This window comes from Penicillium longicatenatum (assembly GCF_028827895.1).
Source record: "Penicillium longicatenatum strain IBT 33135 chromosome Unknown contig_4_segment0_segment0, whole genome shotgun sequence".
NCBI classification, from domain to species: Eukaryota; Fungi; Ascomycota; class Eurotiomycetes; order Eurotiales; family Aspergillaceae; genus Penicillium; species Penicillium longicatenatum.
In genome coordinates, this window is record NW_026643122.1 from 2945986 (window position 1) to 2968245 (window position 22260).

A 22260-nucleotide genomic window follows, 5' to 3' on the forward strand; every position below is an offset into this window, starting at 1 on the left:
CACTATCAGGTGACCATCAGCCGCTCCTTAGCGCCCACCAAGTCCTTGTACGCTCGGTTCTACAGTGGCGTTGATATATAGATTGAAACACCTCCCCTGGATTATTCAATTTTCTGCCACATCTTCTGCCAGGTAGAATCTCACATTCTGATAACTAGTGTTCCAACCATCATTGTCAATAATCTGCTTCACATGGTTAGGTATAGTATTAGCAAGTGCTTAGGTATCTCAATATCTCGTGGGTTTTTTCCAATAGTCTATTAATTATCTACCTCGAAAATTGATCACCTCGCCAAAATTGGATTAGTTCGAGGTACCAAGATCCCGTCCCAGAGTGTTCGCCAAAGCACCTAGCTACCGGATATTCATGGGAATTTATAGTTCCCGGTAGCATTGTGGTCGACGTTGGTGGTAATGTGGTCACGTTGGACGATTAATCGCTAGCGCAAATCCCGGCATCTCCAGAGGTTCTACGGGAAGCTGAAACAATGCAGTCCAATGGGGCTACAGATGGAGATCGCAGAGAAACACTTCAATTCCAAGCCAATAGCCTTTTCAATCCCCAGCCCGCTCAGGCGGATATTTATGTCTTCCGTTGGGTTATGCATGACTGGCCTGATTATTACGTGGTGGAAATTACCAAGCAGCTCGTGCCTGCTCTTAAGAAAGGAGCGAAGGTTGTGGTGAACGAGAGCTTATGTCCCGAGGCGGGGTCATTACCGCTCGCTGTGGAACGATATACCCGATGGATGGATCTTATGATGCTCTCCATAAATAATGCTCGACTGCGTGATGAAGAAGAGTGGCGATCTTTGTTCCAGGAAGCCAGCCTCCAATTTGGGCCTGGCCGATCGTGAAACCCGCCTGGCTCAGCCTTGGCAATCTTTGGTGTAGAGTGGCAAGGTGAATGAGATCCATATCTAGAGATAGCCGAATGGATTCAAAGCCTGAAATCACCCGCAGCTGCTTGATAAATGTAGGTATATTGCCATGCCAGTTTCCAATTATCTCTGGAAGAATGTAAGATGTTAATTTCTAGGCCTCCTCACAAGCTTAGGACCGGCATGGTATGCATAGGATGAATGACTCCTTCAAAGGGCACCTAAAGATGCCAAAAATTGAATGCAGGAAATATAGTTATGGGCATGTTACTGAAAACTTTCTTCTAAATTGAATTACAACTTCAGGTTTATCAAATGAGAACCGCCCGAGAAGCTAGACATCAAAGTTAAAAGAAATCTTTGCGAGCATTGGATAAAGATTACGCTGGATCCAAATTTTGAACCACGTCAACTAGATGCTAAATTCTAGATAAAATCCACCGACCCCAAACATCAACCCCAAACCCCGTGAAAAAGCCGCTAATGTCAAATTCATGCAGTTTCTGCTTTGGTCACATTTTTAGAGATCTGTAAGATACTCGCGAGCTCTTCCTTAGGTGTCCGACCCATACCGCACTCGGTCGAAACGCCAAAGTCCCTCCCAGGGATGACATTCCGAGCTGCTTGAAGCCTTCGGAACGTACCCTCCTCGTCGTTTGGATGCACAAGTCCACGGTACAGCTTTGTTTTGTCACCGGCCTTGAGGCGCTTCAAAGGCTCAAAGTACGTTGTGTCATCACGGTTTTTGGGGACAGGCATATGAAGCCAACTCAAGTCTGTATCTCCAGGAATGCATCGGACCAAATCGTTAGCGACATCCACCAACAGGCTTAGGTCCTCCGGCTCAATAAAATGCTTATGACCGAGATCACCGTAGCATAGGTGCCATCCAAGAGGAACATTGCTTGGCACAAGAGCGCATGATCTCCGAGCACGCTCGAGTATGCCTTCATGAATAGGGAAGAAATGTGGCTTGAAAAAGTCACCGGGTAAGCGGCCACGCTCGTACTCTAGAGCAGTGATCATGAAGCATGAATCAGATTGGATTGCTAGATACTCTGCCGGAATGGCGCTCAAGATTGATTCCACAACATCCGAAATTCTCCTCTCATAGAAAGGCTCCAGTTGGGCCTGAAATTCCGACCGTACATGACCCTGAACACACTCGTAAGGTGTCGGAATAGACACTTGGAAGCGCACCTTAGGCGAAATAACACCCTTAGCGCGAAGTTGAAGAAAGCGCTGATACGACTCCTTTGCAACCTTATCGTAATAACTAGGCGTCACGTCATCTAGCGTGAAAACTCCTGAGTGGCCTTCGGGTAGTGGCTTACCCCCAATGGCCTCATGAATAGTTTCCACGGGAAATCGAAAGCGTTCCCACGCAATAAAGTTAGATCAATCCCCGGTTTCTCCATCTGGGATCGAGAATAATCGGCCGGGGAGAGCTTCTGACAGAGTCGTAAACACTTCCTCGTTGGTTGATAGAGGTATACTACCAACGAGGTGAACACCGTTTGTAAGATTGGAGTGGGTCATGGCTGATGAGGGGAATTATAGAGAGGGAAATCGGCGTTCTGGGTAATGGAGAGTTGATGCAGCTAGGGAGTTTGTGGTCTTTGATACCAGGGCACGGACCAAGTTAACACAGGTGAAGTTCAAACTATTTCAACACTGTGGCTCTGATATGTAACGTACACAGGGCGTAAAATACACAAGTCCCGTTTCTTTACAGTACAGTATCCACCTTATCTCTTTTACATCTACTGAGCCAATAAAGTACGAGGAAAACAAAGGTAGAACGCCATTTACCAAACTAGGCAGACTATTGATTTTGTGCATTTCGTGGTCAGGGATCTGTGGAAATTAGGTAAAAATGTCACAATGATTATCAATACCAATCACTCCAAATTGCAATTTTCTAATTTTGGCACGCTCCACGTGCAGCTAGAAGGAATAAGAGCGGTCAGCCTTGCGGCTCACGAAACCAGTTACGCACGGCCACAAAGGATTGAATCTGATGAAGATCGAAGTGGTCAGTGAATGCTTGAGTTTAAGCTATCTCCCCCTATTAATAGCCGAAATGCACGATTGGACAAAAATTCGATCGCCGGAGCATTTACCTATTAGAAACATCGCGGACTGGTGCCAAGGGTTTCGGGTGCGATTGCGGGGCACTTCGGCCCCTGTGCTTGGCTTTACCTGACTCAGACCCTTAAAGCTGTTTATATTCATTACATTTTGACAAAGAAATTCAGCTTTATGAGAAAGCAATTTGTAAATTGGTAGATGTGGAAAGAATACTGGGTGTTTTTGGGATGACCCCGAGGTTGGGGAAGTAAAGACATGCTTGAGTAAATACCATCCGGTTTACGGCTGCGGCTCAACCGCAAGGCTGCGGCACCTGAATCCCACCCGAAGATACGGCAAAAAAATTGGAACATGTATGCGCTGGTGCCAAACAGAATTCAGGAGAATTATTGCATTGCAGAACTCTGAAGTGGATCGGCAAAGAAAATTTCCGCACTAGTAGAGAAGTGCATAGCTTTTGGCCCCATTGGCCCCAAAGGACCCTGTTTCGTGCTAATTTAGTGCCATCCGCAGTCCCTGCTCATTAGTGCGGCTCTAGTGTGATCGGGCGAAGAATGAGTTCGGTTGCAAGTCAATTTTTAGGCGCTGTCGGGCAGGTCCTCCTGAATAAGAAGGCTGTTAGCCCCGGCTCCTTCGTTTGAATTCTCTTTCCCCTTAGCACCTCTACCTCGCATCTACAAACGACTTCCAAATTGATACCTTCAATATATTCAATATGAAGCTCGGTACCTCTATTGCCCGTGGCTTTCAGGTAAGTTGTGCTTGCTCTTCCCTTGCGCATTAGCACAAGACTAATAGTTCCCAGCTCATCTTCAGCGTCATCGTCCTCGGTCTTTCCATCACCCTCGCCAGACAACAATACTATGGCAGCGTTCCATCGCAGACCGGCTATGCTGCTTTTGCAGGAGCTCTTGGTGTTCTCGTTTCTATCGTCGGTGTCGTTGCTCTATTCGTTGACAGTTTGAGCGGCGTCATCATCTGGGTGCTGGATGGTGTTGCAGGTGTTGCCCTCTTGGCAGCTGGCATTGTACGTTCATATCCAACGCTCTCAATCTTGATTAATACTAACGTGCTGCAGGTTTACGCCGTGACTCTGAAGGGCGCCGACTGCTCCAGCCCGGACAACGGCACGACTTGGGATAACCCTTTGATCAGTGGTGGATGCACAGGCAAAGGTGATGACAAATTGTGTCACGATGGAAGTTGGGGCTCCAGCGACAAGTGGTCTACAATCAAGTCTCGCTGCAAGCGTGCCGAAGCTGATTGCGCTTTCATGTTCCTCGCGTTCATTGCTAGCGTGGCTGTTCTGATCGCGTCTTTCCTGTCTCGCAACCGTTAAGGGCCGACTTCTGCCTTGAAATATTGTTAGGAGGAAGCCATCATGCTTCCAATGGATTGTGTTAATTGAAGGCTCATAGGCCTAGGCGGCTCGTTAGATTTGGATGAATCAGTTATGTTTGTTTTCGATACCCAAAATATTCAATCGCTCAAAATGTTTTTGTCAATTGCATCTCTTGACTACACATCGTAGTGAATCTAGTTTCCATTGGTAGCCTAGAAATTAAGACATATCCCCGTCTTTGAATGGTTGTCGCTCCTAGAAAGACAAATATTGACCCGCTTTAACCCCCTGCCTAAGGCCGCTTATGGTGAATATAGGCTTTCAATGATATAGACCATGAATTGAGAGAAAAGTCAAATACTTGTACGAAGTATATAAGATCAAATGAAGTCAAAATGATTAGCCATTCCGTCTCCTTCCCCATGACAACAACCGGATCATTATGAACAAGTTTCTACAGCTACAGGAGTAATTCACCCAAGTCTGTGCTTCACCTCGAACGAGAACACTAAGCTCATACAGTGACACCCCCAACAACACCTACCCAGGAGCCCGCGAATGCCATAACTTTAACCGAGATAGCTGTCGAGGAATTGAGAAGTCGAAATGTCGTATCCGAGACCGCTGCCAAGCTCAGCGACGAATTGTGGGAGGCTATCCGGCTGGAGGATTCTCTCGAGGAGGTCGTGAAGAAAATGACCCATACTGAAGTGGAGACCAGTCGGCATTCTGGTGACGGCGGCTTTTCCAAGCTCGTCTTGCGCCGGAACACCATTCGTGAGGTGGAAAAGTTGCTCAAGGCTCAAGCCTTCGATGCCTTTTGTGAGCTTTCGGATGGAGACAAGCTCCTGCTCTGGGAATTTCAGGGTGAACGGACTCGACGGTCACGTTGAGTGATGCAGCTGTATGGTACGTTGCTTGTCTTGTTTTACAGTTGGTTTCTCAGCTAACGTTTTTCTGGGGGCAGCGCATCATTGGTTCGATCTTTGTGCAGGTGGGAGAAAAGAATCAATCGCGAGCTTTGAAATACGACTTACTTGTTCATGATACATCAAGCAAGACATTTGTCTGGGCATTTTCGATCTTCATATCCTTCTCTAATGGGGATGTGATAAAAGTTCAACCTAGTAATTCTGATATGAGTGACACAGGTTGGCCAATGGATCCAAGGATAAAAACCGCTCTCCAACAATGCATGTGTTAACAGATGCCGTCAGAGTATTGTCACCTACCAAATAATTCGATAGATACTCGGTAATCAACTCCCGAACGTGCCGCGGTGCGTCTCCGCTCAGGTGCATAGTGTGCGCGGGGTTTTTACACAACCGCCCCCACTATACTCAAAGCAAGATCGTAAACCAATCGAGTCTCATACCATATTCGCTCCGTATTTCCAAAGCACCATTATCATCGGGTAAAACCACTGATCGTTATCGTCGGCAAAATGGAAACCTTCGTTATCAACAGCGGACCGCGCAAGTGGGGCCAAGCGCGCCCACCAAATCCAACGACATCGGAACAACCACCTTAAAACAACGACAATTCCAACCCTAAGCCTTTGCAACGCATTCTGCACCAAAGCTCTATCCCCAGAAACCCAGCAATATGTCTAGACCTCTTCGCATCGCCATCCTCGAGTGCGACACGCCCATTCAACCTGTCGTGGACAAGTTCGGCAACTATGGAGCGATCTTCGAGCGACTCCTTACGAACGCTGCGGGGTCTACAGTGAACATGGAAATCAGCAAGTGGAATGTAGTGGGGAACCCGATCTATCCGAATCCGAATGAAGTGGATGCTTTCCTTCTCTCTGGAAGCAGTATGTTTAATTCTATCCCTTCGTCGACTTGATTTATTCTGACTAATACATTCCAGAACACGATGCCTTTGCCGATGATTGCTGGATCCTTACGTTGACGGAATACGTAAAGGATGTTGTCCAGGCGCACAAGAAGCCTGTCGTCGGAGTTTGTTTCGGTCATCAAATCCTTGCTCGGGCGCTGGGTGCTCGTGTAGGACGTGGCGAGGGGTGGGAAGTTTCCGTTGATGAGATCACGCTGACCGATACCGGGAAGGAGGTTTTCGGCAAGGATAAGTTGGTATGTGAACCTTCTTTTTTCTATTTACTGCTACGTTTACGATCCTGATTACATCCAGTTCCTGCACCAAATGCACCGTGATCTCGTTTTCGAGACTCCGGAAGGCTGCGTGAACCTGGGATTCAGTGGTCCCTGCGCTGTCCAGGGCTTATACATGCCGAAGCGGTTGATCAGTATCCAGGCTCATCCCGAGTTTAATGAGTTCATCATGACTCAGGTCTTAAAAGCCCGGCATGACAGTGGAGTGTTTAACGATCAGATATATGAGGATGGAAGCTCAAGAGCGGCGAAAGAGCATGATGGCGAGTTACTTGCGCGGAGGTTTATTCAGTTTATTGTTGAGTCGGTCGAATAATTTCAACGATTACGAAAATCAATACTATAGAAATGATATCAAGAATTTATGAAGATGATACATGCTTCCTGCAAATTGAATTTCTTCTTACTAACTACCGCTGTGGCATTCAATGTGGCAAACATCAATGGCTTATCTCATCCGGGACCCACACCGCGGTCTCGGAGCGCGCTGCATATGCGAGCCCTTATTGGTCCAGATTGTCGATTGCCATGTGCCCAGGTAGACCACCCCGCCCATGCCATGTGTAATATGGATGTAGCGCGAGGGCTCAATGGGTAAAGTACGGATTATCAGAAGCAAGGCTAGCCAGTGTTCCGGGCTCATCATTACTATAAATCGGAGACCGGCGAAAATCATGAAATTATGGATCGGTTTCATCGTCACCGCCCACAACCTTTCAGGCTGGGAAAGAAATTGGGCATCATTGTAGTTGGAAGTTTGACTGGGAGGCACAGATATTTCCGAGATACCGACACGCCTTGATCTGTCCCCTGAATATTCGTATGCAAGAGCCGACCAAGCAACGGGAATATCGGTCTCGAAGCCACAATCATTATCCAGCGAAAGCGGCTGGGCCTCACTGCCGATATATGTGATCGGTGCTCTATGGCGACCAGCCGAGGAGCAGGATCGTGCCTGATTCGCAAAATAAAAGGATTGACGCGAGCCAAGAATGCTTGGGGTGACCGCTGACGTGGCTGTCGGGCAAAGATGGGGGAAAAGAGTGTTCATAATTGCAATCTCATCAATTGTGACTGGCAGGGTAGCCAACCCGCCTCAGCGCGTATGAACTTTAGTAAATGCTGCATAGAAACGAGAGATATCCAACGAAGAGACCTGCCCCTGTGTTGTGCGAAGTCCAACATCGTGGACATTGCGAAGCACTGTATGTGTCCTGGCCATGCTGATGCTTCAGGTGAAGCTGCTGGAGAATCTGCTGGTGCTGCTTTTCGGCCCTAATTTTAGGCTCTGCATTTCTTCACCATACTCAACCTCTCATTGTTGAGGGTCTGACCCAAATGCTGACAGTAGACGCGACCTTTGATAATTTGGAGCTTTGCATCAAGAGACAGCGATTCAGGATTGCTAGGGCAATATAGAGATCCCTCGATGAGCAATGCCAAGGTGTAACATGAAGTTGAAAGAATGTATTCACAGTTTCCAGAGACATTGGGAGGAGTCTCTTGGTATTCCTAATACAACTGAGGTGTCTCGCAACCGTGGTGCGCCTTCGCCTTGCTGGGAGACAATTAGCGATTTCCATTGCAGGCTTCTGGTCCAATCCAATTTATCCCTCTTATCATGGTATAAAAGGGCTCTCCATAATTTGAATTTGCGGGTTTGTCTCAATGATCGGTAGACGCGATGCAGACATGAGGTAAAGTTTCGGACCTGTTAGTTTGCGAGACGACTAAATGGGCACATGCCGTGCTAGTTACCGCTTTTTCATCGGGCTAGTCGTGAAGCATGGCGGAATGACCAAGGCACTTTGACCTTGATTGCCCAATGGTCGAGAGGTTGAAATAAGTTGAATGTAATCCTGGCTCAAGCAAATGAGATCCAGATTTGCTTCTGCTGCATCGAACGGCAAATATTCCAAGGCCCCGCCTCTGAAGGTGGTAGATCCCACATCGCTTCAAGTAACTGGTGTGTACGATGCATATTTCCAAGACCAAAATGAGTCGACATAGCAGTGAGTCGGGTTCCAAGACCTTCCTTCTGCTCAGGAGTTTCCAGACAAGAGCCCACAACGGCAATAGGCCAGCACATTCCAGAATTGATGCGTGCACTGGGCGATAACTGTTCCAAATAGGACATTGCCTCTGTGACTGCAGTTTGAACAAGCCCTCTGTACATGCCATCACGCGTGTACTTGTAACCACCGAGAGACGTGTATAGGTAGATCAGCATGGCCTGTTGGAAGATCAGGCCTGCCATGAAGACTTCCGGTTCTACGAATGGGAAAGGCGCCCATCGTAAGATCTGGGCTTGAATCGAAGCGAACATGGCCATGTCGTCTGCAGTCGGCATGCTAGCCTGGTCCTCCATCATCCATTGTCGACCGAGATCGAAGATAACGGGGATCAATAGCAGCAGCTCCAGCCAGCAGCCGCATAGGTTTCCGACATATTGCAGGGTCAGAAGTTCGCGAGCTCGTTGCTCTAAGTCGAAGTTCAGGAAGAGTTGTCGACTGAGTCGTGCATCGACCGAAATCATGCTAACGGATGCGGTGTAGACATAGTATTCAATCACGAAATCTTTCAGCTCTCTAGGAACTGCAGCGTCACTTTGCTCAAGAAGCTTCACAAGAAGAGAATTTGCGGCTGTCAAATGGTCGAAGATAGTTCCTGTCATGTCTCCCTTCGCAGTCTGTCGCCATTGTTAGCTTGAGCATGAAGGGTATGGGGACTGGGTTTGATGTACCTCTGTAAAACACATAAGAAGGGCCCCAACGAGCAACATTAACGGATTGGACTCCTTTCCCTCGATGAATTCACCTACTCCATGTCGAAACAGCTGGATGGCCTTGGTATAGTGAGACTGGGCAACTGCATCGGACTCATCTCGGCGTCGGAATGCCCGGTGCGCAGCACTCTGGGCCAGCACAAGCTGCAGTAGCAAGTCGCTCGTAAATGCCAATGGCACGATCTGAACCAAAAAGGGGTTGATGGGAGTGGTTCCGTTTGCCATGCAATCAGCCGTAGTGCTGAGGTAATGGCTCAGCAACGTGTAGGATTCCGGGTCATAACCAGGAAGCATCGACATCGTCCTCGGCACGACATTCCCCACTGCCATTGCGGGTACAAGAGAATTTTCAGTTCTGCTCATATTCGAAACATTTGAAATCTCGCTCAAATTCGAATCCCGGCGATCCGTTATCTCGTGGGCCGCATGGTCAGCCTCTCCAAGAATCGCCGAGAAGCCACCACTTGACGAAACAGAAGATTGACGACGCGGCGACGCAGGACTCGGAGAACTCGTCGACTTGAATTCTTCAATGGCCCCCAAGGGGCTTGAACGCTCTTCACTGATCCTCGACACGCGACCAGCCGGGTCGGATTTCTTCCCAGGAACGGTTGTGGGCCACTGGCAACCGAGATCATTACGCATACAGCCCCCGCATATCGGTCGGATTTCGTCGCATTTCTTCTTTCGCCGCCTACAGGACCAGCATCCGGTTCGGACGCGGACTATGCGTGTAGCGCGCTGTCGATCGGGCGGCATTGCGTTGGGGAAAGGAGGAAGAACGGGAAGCGCGATAAGAAACAAGGCTAACTGTGGGGTAGCGTAACTCTATTTGTCTCCGTCATTGGTACATTGCCACGTTTCGGCAACATTCCGTTATCTCTAGATTTATTAGTTTAGTTTAAAGATGTCTGTATTTCATGAACATCCTTCTTGGTAGCAAAAAAAGAAAGAAAAAAGAAAGAAAAAAGAAAGAGGCTATTTATTTACTAGTACGCGTTTTGACTCTATTCACTATCGACGTTTAAGATATTTTACTACAATGTTCCCCTAAGTTTCATAGAACGTATCATTAAGTAATAACTTCCTATATTAGTGCACCTACGTGAGAAATTCCACAGGTACCTAGTCCACCAGCAGCATATATAATAACCAGAATCGCTCGCAACCTAGTGCCAGAGCTGCAACTTCTGTTCCCATCTACGACAAACTCGATGCTAGGAGCTACCACGCTTTTAGAGTCCTCGTGTAACCTTGCGGCGTATCCTTGGGACTGGCATACTTCCTTTTAACCTTCAGGCTCTAGCCCCTGAAGCTTATCCTTGTTGCGGGAGAACTAGTTCCGCACCTCAGTCCGGTTGGTATACCATGGGCATACCATTGCTTGGCGCTGCAGGTGTGAATTGGTCACGTGGTTATACTGGTAATCTAAGCCTCGCCAAAACCCGCGTAGAACCCGCTCGTCGTATAATGCGACCCCGTTTCCTCTTCATCTAACACTCATAAAGTAAAGCTAGTCACTAGCAACCATCCAGAAATGACGGTAGACACCCAGAATGACAACTCACACCGCCCATTTCCTTGCGATGAATGTTCAAAATTGTTCACTCGGAATGTAAGCGTTTCTGCTCCTTATCTTCTCCGCTTGCTTCTGATACGGGTCCGGCGTCCGTAGGAAAATCTACAGCGACATAAGCGTGCACGTAAGTCTCCAAGGGTTTTCCTTGCAACGAAGCTAGGAGTTGATGATTTAAGGTCATGGCGGTGTTTCGCGCAAGGAGTTCAAATGCGGTAGATGTCAAGCTCGATTTTCTAGAAGGTCTCGTTCACCTTTCCACACTTGTCACCTTTGCAATCTTAACAATGATTTTGCAGCGACGTATATAGACGGCATAGTGTCCGTTGCCGTGCAGAAATATCTCCGACTCATGCATCGCAGCCGCGGGTGCTGTGGGAGCACACCGAGCATAACCCGCAGGCAATGGTGAACATAACATCGCCTTTAGCTACAAATCAGTCCTCAACCGAACCCACCATGACCGGTGAGACTTTCTGGGAAGAGCACAGTACTTTCGCCACGAACCTATCCCAAGGCCTTTCGTCCTCATTAATGTATGCTCCCCCGAGGCTCATCTGTCCCGCAGTAGGAAGGTTTTGTTGAACAAAATGTCTAATGGCAGTTAATTTACTAACAGAGACCGCAGTAATAGTGAAGAAGCACACATCAAAATGTATTTTGAGCATTTTCACCCGTCTTTACCATTGTTACATCGTCCCACATTCACCGTGTCATCGGCGCCGAAGCTACTGTTAAATGCTGTTACTGCTATTGGTAGCTTGTTTTCAGCAAGCTCATATGACCTCGAGGAAGCACAAGCTTGCGCAAATTGGCGCCGAGGTGTGTGGCAAAGTGGACAACAGGACCTCCGGAATATGGTATATGACATGGTTCTTCTCACAGCTTGTTGTTTCGGGTAACATGCTAAAATTGGTATTGATGTATAGGTTTCCAGCGATTGCAGTGAAATCCGGCAGCCCTGGGTCATGCAAGCGTGGCTCTTATACATAATTTACGGGGTATACGCAAGCGAAACAGCCCAATTCCAGACGGCCAAACAGATGCTGCGGCAACTTGTTGATGTCAGTATTGTCCCCTTCCTCCAAATACCTTCATCCTCGACCCGAGCTTACCTGAGTATAGGCTGTTCGTGAAATTGGTCTTTCACAGCAGGGGGTTGCTATGCCAGATTCCCAGTCTTGGCTGTATGAACATGATTACAATTTACCCGGAGACCAATCACAGACACTATATGCCCGGTGGTCTTCCTATATAACTACAGAATCTATGAGACTGTCGCTATACACTTTAGTCTTCCTGGACTCGCACACATTTCTGCCTTGCAACTCTCGACCCCTGATGTCAGCGATGGAACTTGGCTGGGAACTTCCCTTCCCAATTAATCTGTGGGAAGCCAAAACTTCCGAAATATGGCTCCGGAGATTCAACGAGAATTTCGAGCTCTCGGCTTTCAAGATCAACAGCAATTTATTATACCAGCCACGCGGGCTCGCTACAGCCTCTTTGACAATGGCCACACAGCAAATAATGACCGAAGCACCCAGCTCGGAACTTCTAACGGCGCTAGAAGCATCTCCCTTTGCCGTATTCTGTCTGCTGACGAACTTGGATGCTCTGGTGCGGGACTTTACGCGGTGTTATTATCAAATGCCACCCAGCCCTTCCGATCCGAACCCGTTTCATATCCTCACTCAGAGTCAATCTAAACGGATACACATGGCAATACGGAAAATCGCGAAGATCGTCAAGGACCTGGCTTACACGAGCAACAGCCCCCACTTCCTCCTATGGAGAACGAACGAGCTATTCATCTCATCTCTTCTTATCAGCTTATGTCGCCCCGATCAGCTCTTGGTTGGAGGCATCGTGGATAACAGCTTAATTGCGGGCATGGCTGCCTCGACCCATCTGGCGCATGGGAACCTCATCGCAATCCGGCGATCAGCACCTCCTGTGTCACATCATGTCGGCGGTAACGAAGGCATCTTAGCACTTCTCAGTGATCTTTCCAGTGTGCTCTCCATTATTTTCGGCGAGGATCAAGAGAAAGCTGTTCGTGAGGCGCCGTGGGCTACTGTCGCTAGCTACGGGATTCTTTTGTGTATCTGGGGAGCGTTGAGGCGCGCAAACACTGATATTCGTCGCTACGTAGACACCTTCAATGAGCTCCCCAAATCATTCGAATCTTGCATGTTGGTCTTCAACACACTCATGGAGTCCGTGTTTCTCAGCTTCGTTGAGCATGACGGGATGACCCGAGATTCCCGGTTGTGGTCTACGGATCGAGAGGCTTTCACTAGTCTGCTCGATGAAGCCGAGCCATTGTTTGCCAATCTTATCAAGACATTTTGTAAACAGCGATACGTGTGGGGAATTGGTCCTTCGATGCTGGCTGTGTTGGGTGAAATCCCCGGCAATGTCTCCACCAGCGCGCCAGAATGATATGCGGGGTATCAGGGAGTGGATGGATGTGGAGCTCCACTTGATTTCAGCTTTGCACTTGAATTGGCCTGCTCGACCCTCGGATGAACTCCTTTTATAACAATCGGGTGTGCGGCAAGAGAAACATTTCAAGGAAATTTGATAAGTCAGTCGCAGTCGCAGTTCCAAATGACGTTATCTATACCGAGAGTTGGCTGGGTACGTTGTTATCGCTCCTTTGGCTGTCGCTGTACTGATCCGGTGTCAACAGTATGGCCTCGGATCGATGGGTCTCGGCATGTCCCTGAATCTACAGAAGCACTTCCGCGCGAATGGCTTGCCACCACTTCGTTACAGCAACCGCACACTGTCAAAAGGACATGTTCTTCGTGACGCAGGAGCCATACCTGAGGAAAATTTTGAAAGTGTCGTCCAGAAATCAGATGTAATTTTTACAATGGTGAGAGAAAGTTTCCTTCTCGATATCATTTACGCACTTGACTGACACAAAAAGATCTCTACCGATGATGTCTTAATTCAATTATTGACTAAAGCCCTGGCCACGAGCAATTCATTGGAAGGCAAAGTATTCGTGGATACTTCCACAATTCATCCAGACACATCTGGGTGGGCTGCACAAAGTCTCATTAAACACGGAGCATCATTTGTTGCAGCACCGGTATTCGGTGCAAGCCCCGTGGCAGCTGCTGGGAAACTGATCTTTGCGGTGGCCGGATCTGCCAGGGCAGCCGAGACAATCAAGCCTCTCATCATGAAGATAATGGGACTGAGCATCATTGATATGGGAGAAGACGTACGCAAGGCTAGCCTTCTTAAGATTTCAGGGTAAATGTCCAATCACTCCCTTACACACAAACATTTCATTAAGCTAACTTCCTCTCCTTTGAAGAAACATTCTCGTCATTAGTTTCATGGAAGTGGTCGCCGAAGCCCAAATCTTTGCTGAAGTAACAGGAATTGGCAGTCAACAACTGGAAGAGTTCATCGGCAACATGTTCGGCCCGGTGCTGGAAAGCTACTCAAAACGTATTACGAGTGGCGCGTATGCGCCGCCTCTGGACACGGTTCCAGGGTTTGCGGCTGCTCTTGCGTGTAAGGATATGAAGCACGCTCTCTCTATTGCTGCTAGTCATAATACTCGTCTTCCGACGCTTGAGGTCGCCTCGAGCCGCTTGAATTCTGCGCGAGAACATGCTGGCGAGTGTTTGGATAGTGCGGCTATCTATGGAGCTGCGCGGATGGAGGCGGGATTGCCGTTTTGGAGTCGCAATAGTCGGCAGGGGAGTTGATCTTGTTGCCTGGGTCCTGTAGAATTGGTGTATGTGTGTGTATCTCAACTCTCATTAGTTCAAGTTGTACTGGACCCTTCACGATTGCTATTTTCCCTGATTTATGGCCTCCTTGTAAGGCGGCTACATCCAAATTTACTAGCAGGAGTTTTACTCTGTAGGGCCCGCTGGAGTTGCCATGAGTCGAAGCTAGCGGGGTTTCATCTGCAGGCAGAACGGATTACCACAGATGATCATTCAATTCCATTCCATCCCAAGAAGTCTCTTTTCTCTGTTGAATTGGAGCTTTGTCACCAAAAAGTACAGAATAATTTCCTTGATTTGCTGTGTATCAACATATCTCCCGAATCTATTCATCCCAAAAAAGAAAGTTTTCCTACCAATCCTGTCCCGATCTACAATGTGAATCAATCTCGTCCGACTATAGACTAAGCTGTGCATGTTGTTTTCATACACCTACTTTAGCGGGATCTATCGAAAGATGGTAAAATTTCGGACATAAGACACACAGCTTCATTAGATACACATAGATAAGGAACTGTCCTAATCGGTTTATGACCAATCAAAATGCTATCTACATAAAAGCATGGGCATGTTAGTTACAGGATTGCGGGGGTATGTTATCAAGAAGGACAGGTGGTCCCGCCCTCGGGAAGTCCCAAAGGCGATAAGCACAAGTCGGGCGCCGCTTAACTTCGGATCAGATGGAGCTCCACCTCCACTTCCATAAATTCCGGGGTACAGAACCCAAAGACCCCCTAAGCACCTGGCTATCAAGCACCACCAGGATCTTACCGGGTCAGAGAAGAGATTAAAAGAGGCCAGGTGTCTTCATGAATCCAGCATTCAAGGACCTGTTGTAACAGGCCATCGACTAGAAGACAAGATGAGCACAGAGTCCAACGAACTAAAGCTGTCCAAGCTCCCGTCAAACCATGACATGGAGCGGGTGACCACAGACGTTCAGTTTGGAGACTTCAAGCGGCAAGAGTCGCGGGACCTTGACCCAGCCCTGCAATTTCTGGGCTCGGAGGTGATCGAATACACCCCCGCCGAGGCGAAGAAGGTGTTGTCCAAAATCGATCGAGTCCTCATGCCCTTGTTGTGCTGGGTTTATTTGATTCAATTTGCCGACAAGACATCCTTGAACTACGCCTCACTGATGGGTATCCGGGAAGACACTCATCTGGCGCCGAATTCTCAGCAATACAGCTGGGTTTCGAGTATTTTTTATGCTGGATATATTTGTTGGGAGTAAGTCTAGTCCATAGGCCATTCGCCATCATACATTACTGACCTCCGGATCAAGATTTCCCACCACATACCTGCTCCGTCGCCTGCCACTGGGCAAGTACACCTCGGTCAATATCCTGCTCTGGGGTATCGCACTCGCCTGCCACGCAGCCACTCACAATTATGCAAGCCTGCTCTGCGTCCGATTTTTCCTGGGTGCGTTCGAGGCAACAGTCACCCCAGCCTTTGTCTTGTTCACCTCCTGCTGGTACAAACAGGAAGAACAAGCCAAGCGCATGGGCTTTTGGCTTAGCTGTAACGGCGTTGCCCAGTTACTCATCGGACCCATTGCCTTCGGACTGGCAGGTGTACACGGAACGGCCATTGCAGTCTGGAAGATCCTCTTCCTGGTCTTTGGCCTTCCAACTGTCATAACTGGGATCTTGTATCTGTGGTACATGCCAGATAATCAAATTCAGGCGCGGTTCCTGAACCACCGCGAGAAACTTATCGCTATTGATCGTATCAGAGGCAATTTTCAAGGCATCGGCAACCATACATGGAAGTGGCCGCAGTTCTTTGAAGCCTTCCGAGATCCGCGCACCTATCTCTACGTGCTGTTCTCGCTGTTGATGAACATCCCCAACGGGGGGAATCACGACCTTCGGCTCTATCATAATTAGTTCTTTTGGCTTCTCTGACCGTATGTCCCTCATTCTTAACATGCCAATGGGACTCGTGGACATTGTCTGCAAGTTGGGATTGACATATCTCTCTGATAAATTCTTCGATCGCACCCTCTTCGCCACGATCGCCATTATGATCCCCATGATCGGTGGAATTATGATGGTTGTGATTCCACTTCATGCTAAAGCCGCCTTGCTGATTGGCTATTATCTCATTGGTGCCGCGGGGACGGCCTGGTGTCTCGTCATGGTGATGATTTCCAATAACACCCTCGGGTACACTAAGAAAGCAACTGTGAATGGTCTCCAAATCTTGGCCTACGCAGCTGGAAACTGGATTGGTCCTCAGACCTTCCGCTCGACTCAAGCGCCGGAATACTTTGATGGCAAACTGATGGTTGCTATCATGTACGCTCTAGCAGCGGTTACTCTGGTGGTGATTCGGGTGATTAATATTGTGGAAAATAGGAGACGGGATCGTGGGGCAAGTGATGATCCTGACGCTGCGCATTCTACTGGTGGTTCTGAATTCCTTGACTTGACTGATTTTGAGCAGCCTGCTTTTCGCTATGTGCTTTGATCACACGCGTTTGAGCAAGAGTCGGCATATATCTCTAGTCTTGGTTCCAATCATTCTTGACTGAGTCCCTCAGGCTATTAGTATTTGAGATGGATTATTTGTATATTTGAGGACGCGTGCTTTTCTGAGGCTTGAAACGTATAAGGTATCGCTCAGGTAGGTACTACTCTGTTTTAATCAAGTAGGTACTGTTTCAATCGTGTGATATATATCTCTTTCTATTATATGTAGTTGCCGTTTATGAGTATGCTCTTTGCCAAAAATAGTTAGTTTACAGTCTCCAAGTCAGCCTGTCATCATTTTCGCAGTTGATGGAGTGCAGGAGCCAAACATCAGAGGCATGAGCCGGATGCTTCAACATTCTTATTCAATTACTGTCTGATCTTGATTACATTTCATCCATGTTTTGGCCTCTCATAATGTGAATGTTTTGTTATGGGGCCAAGGCCTTTTCATACAGCCTTGGGATGCAGAGGAAGACCCTCGAACCTATCTGAATACACTCTCATACTTGTTCAGCCAAACTTCGACTCGCAGAAACGCTACCATTAGCAATTGGCACAAATGACGGCATGACCGTCGACTCATCAATGCTTGACCTGTCCAACTCCCCGGGAGCTCCATATCCACCACCACCAGGAGTCTCAATGACGAACCGATCCCCAGGCTGAACACGGATGGAATTCTTACCACCAACATTAATATGGCGACCAGCCTTGGTAATCCAAGTATTCTTGCCACGCTGGCCATCATGCCCACCTGCCATGCCATAAGGCGCAAAACTGCGCCTTTCGGAAAGGATAGACACAGACATAGGCAGCCTTAGCTCAACTTCTCTGATAACTCCATCGCCTCCGGGGTACATTCCTGCTCCACCACTCCCATCGCGAAGACTAAAGCGCCGGAGGATGACCGGATATCGACGCTCAAGGGATTCGGGGTCCGTAATGCGCGTGTTGGTCATGTTGGTGTGCACGCCACTTGAACCAGCCCAGCCGGGCCCCGCTCCACTTCCACCAGCGATGGTCTCATAGTATCCGAAGCCATTAGCGCCGTCTTTTCCGAAGGTAAAATTGTTCATGCACCCCTGGCTGGCGGCACAAATGCGGAAACACTTGAAGATGACGTCCACGATCCGTTGGGAAGTTAGTACATTCCCTGCACACACTGCTGCTTCAAAGCTCGGTCGCAAGAGCGATCCGTCTGGTATGATGAGTTTTACTGGCTTGATGCAGCCGTGGTTGAGAGGAATGTCGGAGTTTACCATACAGCGCAGGGCAAAGATAACTGCCGAGTTGCAGATTGCGATTGGGGCGTTCCAGTTTCCTGTTGTTGATTAGATCTCAATGTCTGAGCTGAGCTATTGGTATATTGGTATGGGGCTATAATACCGTAGACCTCTGGACCTGTGCCTGTGAAATCGAAGATGGCAGAGCCATCTGATGGGTTGATCGTCACTTTCAGCTTGATCGGGGTACCGTCGTCCATGTAATCCACCGCCGATATCTCTTCTCCATCGCGATCATGGGCGAGACTCTTCAAGAGATTTCGTACGGCTAGCTCAGCTGAATCCTGAATTGCGCGCATATACATCTATTACAATTAGCCGAGTGGTTCCCTCGCTGCATCATGCATGGTGAGTACCTGAACCACATCCATAGAATATTCGTCAATCAGCTGCCGCATGAGACGGGTCCCACAGTGGTTTGCTGCAACTTGAGCTTTCAAATCGGTGATATTATCCTGGAAACAGCGGGATCCACTGGAGCCAGGGAAACGTGCAGGCTCCACACACAACAGATGATAGAGTTCTTCCTCGTCGAAATGGCCAGCACGCACCAGGAGATGAGAATCGAAGACCGCACCCTCTTCAGAGAGAGTTTTTGACAATGGCGGCATAGAGCCGGGAAGTATACCGCCAACCTACAGAAAGTTTTAGTTTGGTTCTCGCAAGGCGGATCCAACTTACATCAGCGTGGTGGCCTCGTGAAGCAGCCCAGAAGATAATTTCTTTTTTATCAGAGTCAAAGACCGGTGTGATCACCGTAAGATCAGGAAGGTGAACTCCTCCGAAGGCTTCAGAAATATGATGTTAGACGGAGGCTCCAGTATCATGTTTGGTTTGAGTGACCTACCTGGAGTGTTGGAGAGTAAAACGTCACCATCCTGCAGCTTACCCTGCCACTTGATAATCTGTGACCTGACCGCAAAAGCCATACTTCCAATCATGGCGGGTACATGGGGCGCGTTGGCGACCAAGTCTCCCTCAGGTGTGAAAATCGCACAAGTAAAATCCAGCCGCTCCTTGATATTAGCGCTGATGCTGACGTTCTGCAGCACGCGACCCATTTGCTCTGCAACACCCATAAATCGATGACGGAAAATAGAAAGTTGGATTGGATCAACGATCTCTGCGCTGCTCACTTTTGGACCTGAAGAGCCCACGTCCAAGACTAGGATATCTTGAGTGAGGGTCGCGCTTGTTTGCGGGCTGACCAAGATTGTCTGTGTTTTGTCAATGACCAAGGCCGGTCCTTGGATTTGGTGCCCATCACTCAAGGTGTCGAAGTGATAAACTGGCGTATTGATCCATCCCATCGGGCTGAAATATGTAGATTCCCATGAGGTGGGGACAGGTGCAAATGCCGCCGAGATGGATTTGAGGGGGGAGATGAGTGCAGCAGATGAACGCATTCCGGAGAAAGTACTGCAGCCAATTGCCCGGACACGAATGGTGTCAACGTACACCACGCGGTTGGTAGGAGTGAATCCAAATTGCTGATAATGAGCTTTGATGAATGCTTCCTTGGCATCATTCTTCGGGTTATCCCAGGAGACCATGATTGAAGTCTCGCTACCATCGTACCTCATATTCAGATAGCGGCGAGTTTGAACATTGTTGAAAGGTTCCATGTTCTGACTGCTTCGCGCACACTCAACAACCATCTCCATATCGCTATTGATCACGTCGACGGTAGAGTCGTCAAATGCCTTTGCGCACACTCGCTCTTCCTCATGCACGACGTCTGCCTGTCCGATTCCATAAGCAGAGAGTATAGAGGAGTATTTGTGGATCAGAACTCGTTTAATTCCTAGGGCATCGGCGATGGCACAGGCATGTTGGCCTCCTGCACCACCGAATGAGGCGAGGTGATGCTTTGCAATATCGTGGCCCTTAGCCTCAGTCAAGCTTCGGATGGGTCCACACATTGCGGAATTGGCAACCTGGAGGAACCTGCAAAAACTTTCAGCGACCAAGTCAGATGCTTGTATTTCATGCTTCGCTTACCCATTTGCAACTTCTGCCCACGTCATTGACTTCCCTGTCTCCTGATTGATAGTTTGAGTCAGGTCCTTAAATTTGGCAAGTACAATCTCCCTGTCTAGCGGCTCATTTTCGTTGACACCAAAGACGGAGGGGAATTCATCTGGGATCAAGCGTCCAAGTGCCAGATTCGCATCCGTCACAGTCAACGGACCGCCTTTACGGTAGCAGGCAGGCCCGGGATTTGAGGATGCACTCTCGGGGCCAACCGACATGAGACCGTCTTTCCAAGCCAGTATACTACCTCCACCTGCGGCAATAGTATTCACATTGAGCTGTGGGGCCTGGATCGAAATTCCAGCAGTCGTTGTTTCGAAGATATGATCCAATTCTCCATCGTATCGACTGACGTCGGTACTGGTGCCTCCCATATCAAACCCAATCACCGGAGTTCCAGATTCTGTGTCGAAACATGTTTGGGCATATCCGATGACACCACCAGCCGGTCCAGAGAGGATAGAGTGCAATCCAGAAAGGCTTGATGAGGGAACCAAGCCACCATCTGACTGCATAAAGTCCAGTCGTGTCTGGGCTTGCTCAATCTTAGGGAAGTTCTTCGAAAATTGTTGGAGATACTTTTCAATGGTCGGGGTTAAGTACGCGTCGACCACCGTGGAGTTGCCGCGCGGGACGAGTTTTGGCCGTGGAGATGTTTGATGGGAGAGCGATATATGTTCAAATCCAATATCGAGTGCCAACTCTCTAATCTGCAATTCATGTGTTGGGAAAATGTAGGAATGGATGAAGCACACTGCTAAAGAGCGAAATCCTTCATTGTATATTTTCCGTAAATAACTTTTAGTGCTGGCTAAGTCGAGAGGCTGGAGAATCTGGACAACCTCGCCAGAGGTCCCGATGACTGATTCAACAGGCTCAGGAGACTGCAGCTTGACACTGCGGAGATTGGAGTCGCTGCAAGCGCCCACCGTCACGCGCTCTTTGACTTCAAAGACATCTGAGTATAACGGTTTCGGTCGTCTGATGGTAAGGTCAAACATATACGGTCGGCTTTGGTTGCCTATAAGCAAGATATCTTTGAAGCCTTCGGTTACAAGTAGTGCCGTGCGCTCACCCTTGCGCTCGAGGAGCGCATTGGTTGCAACCGTTGTGCCCATGCGAATCCATTCTGCTCAATTAGCACCGCACCAAACAGGAACAAATCAAGTGATGAAACTCACCAACATCACTAAGGTCTAATTCTGCGCCCCGTGGAATTTTAGTATTGTAGTATATCTCCAGGATGCGACGGATTGCCTCGGTTGGGGCATCGGCATAGTTCTTCGGGTCCACAGATAAGATCTTCACGAGAATATCGTCGCGGTCGAGAACTTTGCAAATGCAATCCGTGAATGTGCCTCCGCGATCTACTCATAGTCAATACTGCACGGGACTCAACACTTGAGTGATAACACCAACCAATAGAAATGCGCAACGGCTTTTTGTCGGTGGGCTCAGGCATTTTGATTGTTACAGTTCGATATCACAGTTGTTGTAGTTCAGGGTCAAAAAGTGGCCTGTCGAGAATACTTGCTCCGCCTTCCCTCGGTCATTTATCTTTTCTAAGGTACAGCATACATCCAGGGCAATGTTGACGAGTGGGGTGCAGGAGTGATAACGATTCGGCCTTTCCACCGAGGTGGAGTGGAAGGCGGGGAAGAAAGGGGAGTGGAGCTCCACCATATTACTAAAAGAGAGTCGTGGATCCACTGCATTCTCCACCATATAAGTGTAATCCAGCAACAAAGCATAGCATAGGACATGATTAGGTGGGAGATTCCGCGCTAATCTGGGATGAGACGCATAAATACACCAAGTCCGCATACTGCTCCATGATTTTTATCATTAGCGGAGCATTCGTTAAACACAGTGTTCATTTAAACCATTCCTTC

General features: G+C 48.4%; 10 protein-coding genes across 10 annotated transcripts; 7 read left to right on the forward strand and 3 right to left on the reverse strand.

Annotated features, from left to right (window-relative positions):
- Nucleotides 1-488: 488 nt before the first annotated feature.
- Nucleotides 489-857, forward strand: N7484_007921 (O-methyltransferase-like protein; the record flags this gene model as incomplete). The annotated part of the gene is made up of 1 exon (XM_057118308.1): nucleotides 489-857. The coding sequence occupies one exon, from the start codon at nucleotides 489-491 to the stop codon at nucleotides 855-857; it is 369 nt and encodes a 122-aa protein (XP_056971343.1).
- Nucleotides 858-1373: 516 nt separating this feature from the next.
- N7484_007922 (uncharacterized protein) lies at nucleotides 1374-2420 on the reverse strand (the record flags this gene model as incomplete). Its single annotated transcript, XM_057118309.1, has 2 exons — nucleotides 1374-2157; nucleotides 2350-2420. The coding sequence occupies 2 exons, from the start codon at nucleotides 2418-2420 to the stop codon at nucleotides 1374-1376; spliced, it is 855 nt and encodes a 284-aa protein (XP_056971344.1).
- Nucleotides 2421-3687: 1267 nt separating this feature from the next.
- Nucleotides 3688-5207, forward strand: N7484_007923 (MARVEL domain-containing protein; the record flags this gene model as incomplete). Its single annotated transcript, XM_057118310.1, has 4 exons — nucleotides 3688-3723; nucleotides 3778-3999; nucleotides 4051-4306; nucleotides 4837-5207. The coding sequence occupies 4 exons, from the start codon at nucleotides 3688-3690 to the stop codon at nucleotides 5205-5207; spliced, it is 885 nt and encodes a 294-aa protein (XP_056971345.1).
- A 712-nt stretch (nucleotides 5208-5919) lies between these two features.
- Nucleotides 5920-6768, forward strand: N7484_007924 (type 1 glutamine amidotransferase; the record flags this gene model as incomplete). Its single annotated transcript, XM_057118311.1, has 3 exons — nucleotides 5920-6133; nucleotides 6190-6413; nucleotides 6472-6768. The coding sequence occupies 3 exons, from the start codon at nucleotides 5920-5922 to the stop codon at nucleotides 6766-6768; spliced, it is 735 nt and encodes a 244-aa protein (XP_056971346.1).
- A 1548-nt stretch (nucleotides 6769-8316) lies between these two features.
- N7484_007925 (Zn(II)2Cys6 transcription factor) lies at nucleotides 8317-9996 on the reverse strand (the record flags this gene model as incomplete). Its single annotated transcript, XM_057118312.1, has 2 exons — nucleotides 8317-9141; nucleotides 9196-9996. 2 exons carry the CDS (start codon nucleotides 9994-9996, stop codon nucleotides 8317-8319), a joined length of 1626 nt encoding a protein of 541 aa, XP_056971347.1.
- A 1276-nt stretch (nucleotides 9997-11272) lies between these two features.
- On the forward strand, nucleotides 11273-11715 carry N7484_007926 (uncharacterized protein; the record flags this gene model as incomplete). Its single annotated transcript, XM_057118313.1, has 2 exons — nucleotides 11273-11349; nucleotides 11433-11715. 2 exons carry the CDS (start codon nucleotides 11273-11275, stop codon nucleotides 11713-11715), a joined length of 360 nt encoding a protein of 119 aa, XP_056971348.1.
- A 448-nt stretch (nucleotides 11716-12163) lies between these two features.
- On the forward strand, nucleotides 12164-13258 carry N7484_007927 (uncharacterized protein; the record flags this gene model as incomplete). The annotated part of the gene is made up of 1 exon (XM_057118314.1): nucleotides 12164-13258. The coding sequence occupies one exon, from the start codon at nucleotides 12164-12166 to the stop codon at nucleotides 13256-13258; it is 1095 nt and encodes a 364-aa protein (XP_056971349.1).
- Nucleotides 13259-13426: 168 nt separating this feature from the next.
- On the forward strand, nucleotides 13427-14547 carry N7484_007928 (NAD(P)-dependent oxidoreductase; the record flags this gene model as incomplete). The annotated part of the gene is made up of 4 exons (XM_057118315.1): nucleotides 13427-13456; nucleotides 13509-13697; nucleotides 13752-14083; nucleotides 14148-14547. The coding sequence occupies 4 exons, from the start codon at nucleotides 13427-13429 to the stop codon at nucleotides 14545-14547; spliced, it is 951 nt and encodes a 316-aa protein (XP_056971350.1).
- An 886-nt stretch (nucleotides 14548-15433) lies between these two features.
- Nucleotides 15434-17046, forward strand: N7484_007929 (uncharacterized protein; the record flags this gene model as incomplete). Its single annotated transcript, XM_057118316.1, has 3 exons — nucleotides 15434-15801; nucleotides 15857-16408; nucleotides 16464-17046. The coding sequence occupies 3 exons, from the start codon at nucleotides 15434-15436 to the stop codon at nucleotides 17044-17046; spliced, it is 1503 nt and encodes a 500-aa protein (XP_056971351.1).
- A 505-nt stretch (nucleotides 17047-17551) lies between these two features.
- N7484_007930 (uncharacterized protein) lies at nucleotides 17552-21830 on the reverse strand (the record flags this gene model as incomplete). Its single annotated transcript, XM_057118317.1, has 8 exons — nucleotides 17552-18372; nucleotides 18438-18639; nucleotides 18691-18969; nucleotides 19016-19122; nucleotides 19182-20281; nucleotides 20336-21497; nucleotides 21550-21735; nucleotides 21788-21830. The coding sequence occupies 8 exons, from the start codon at nucleotides 21828-21830 to the stop codon at nucleotides 17552-17554; spliced, it is 3900 nt and encodes a 1299-aa protein (XP_056971352.1).
- Between the last annotated feature and the right edge of the window lie 430 nt (nucleotides 21831-22260).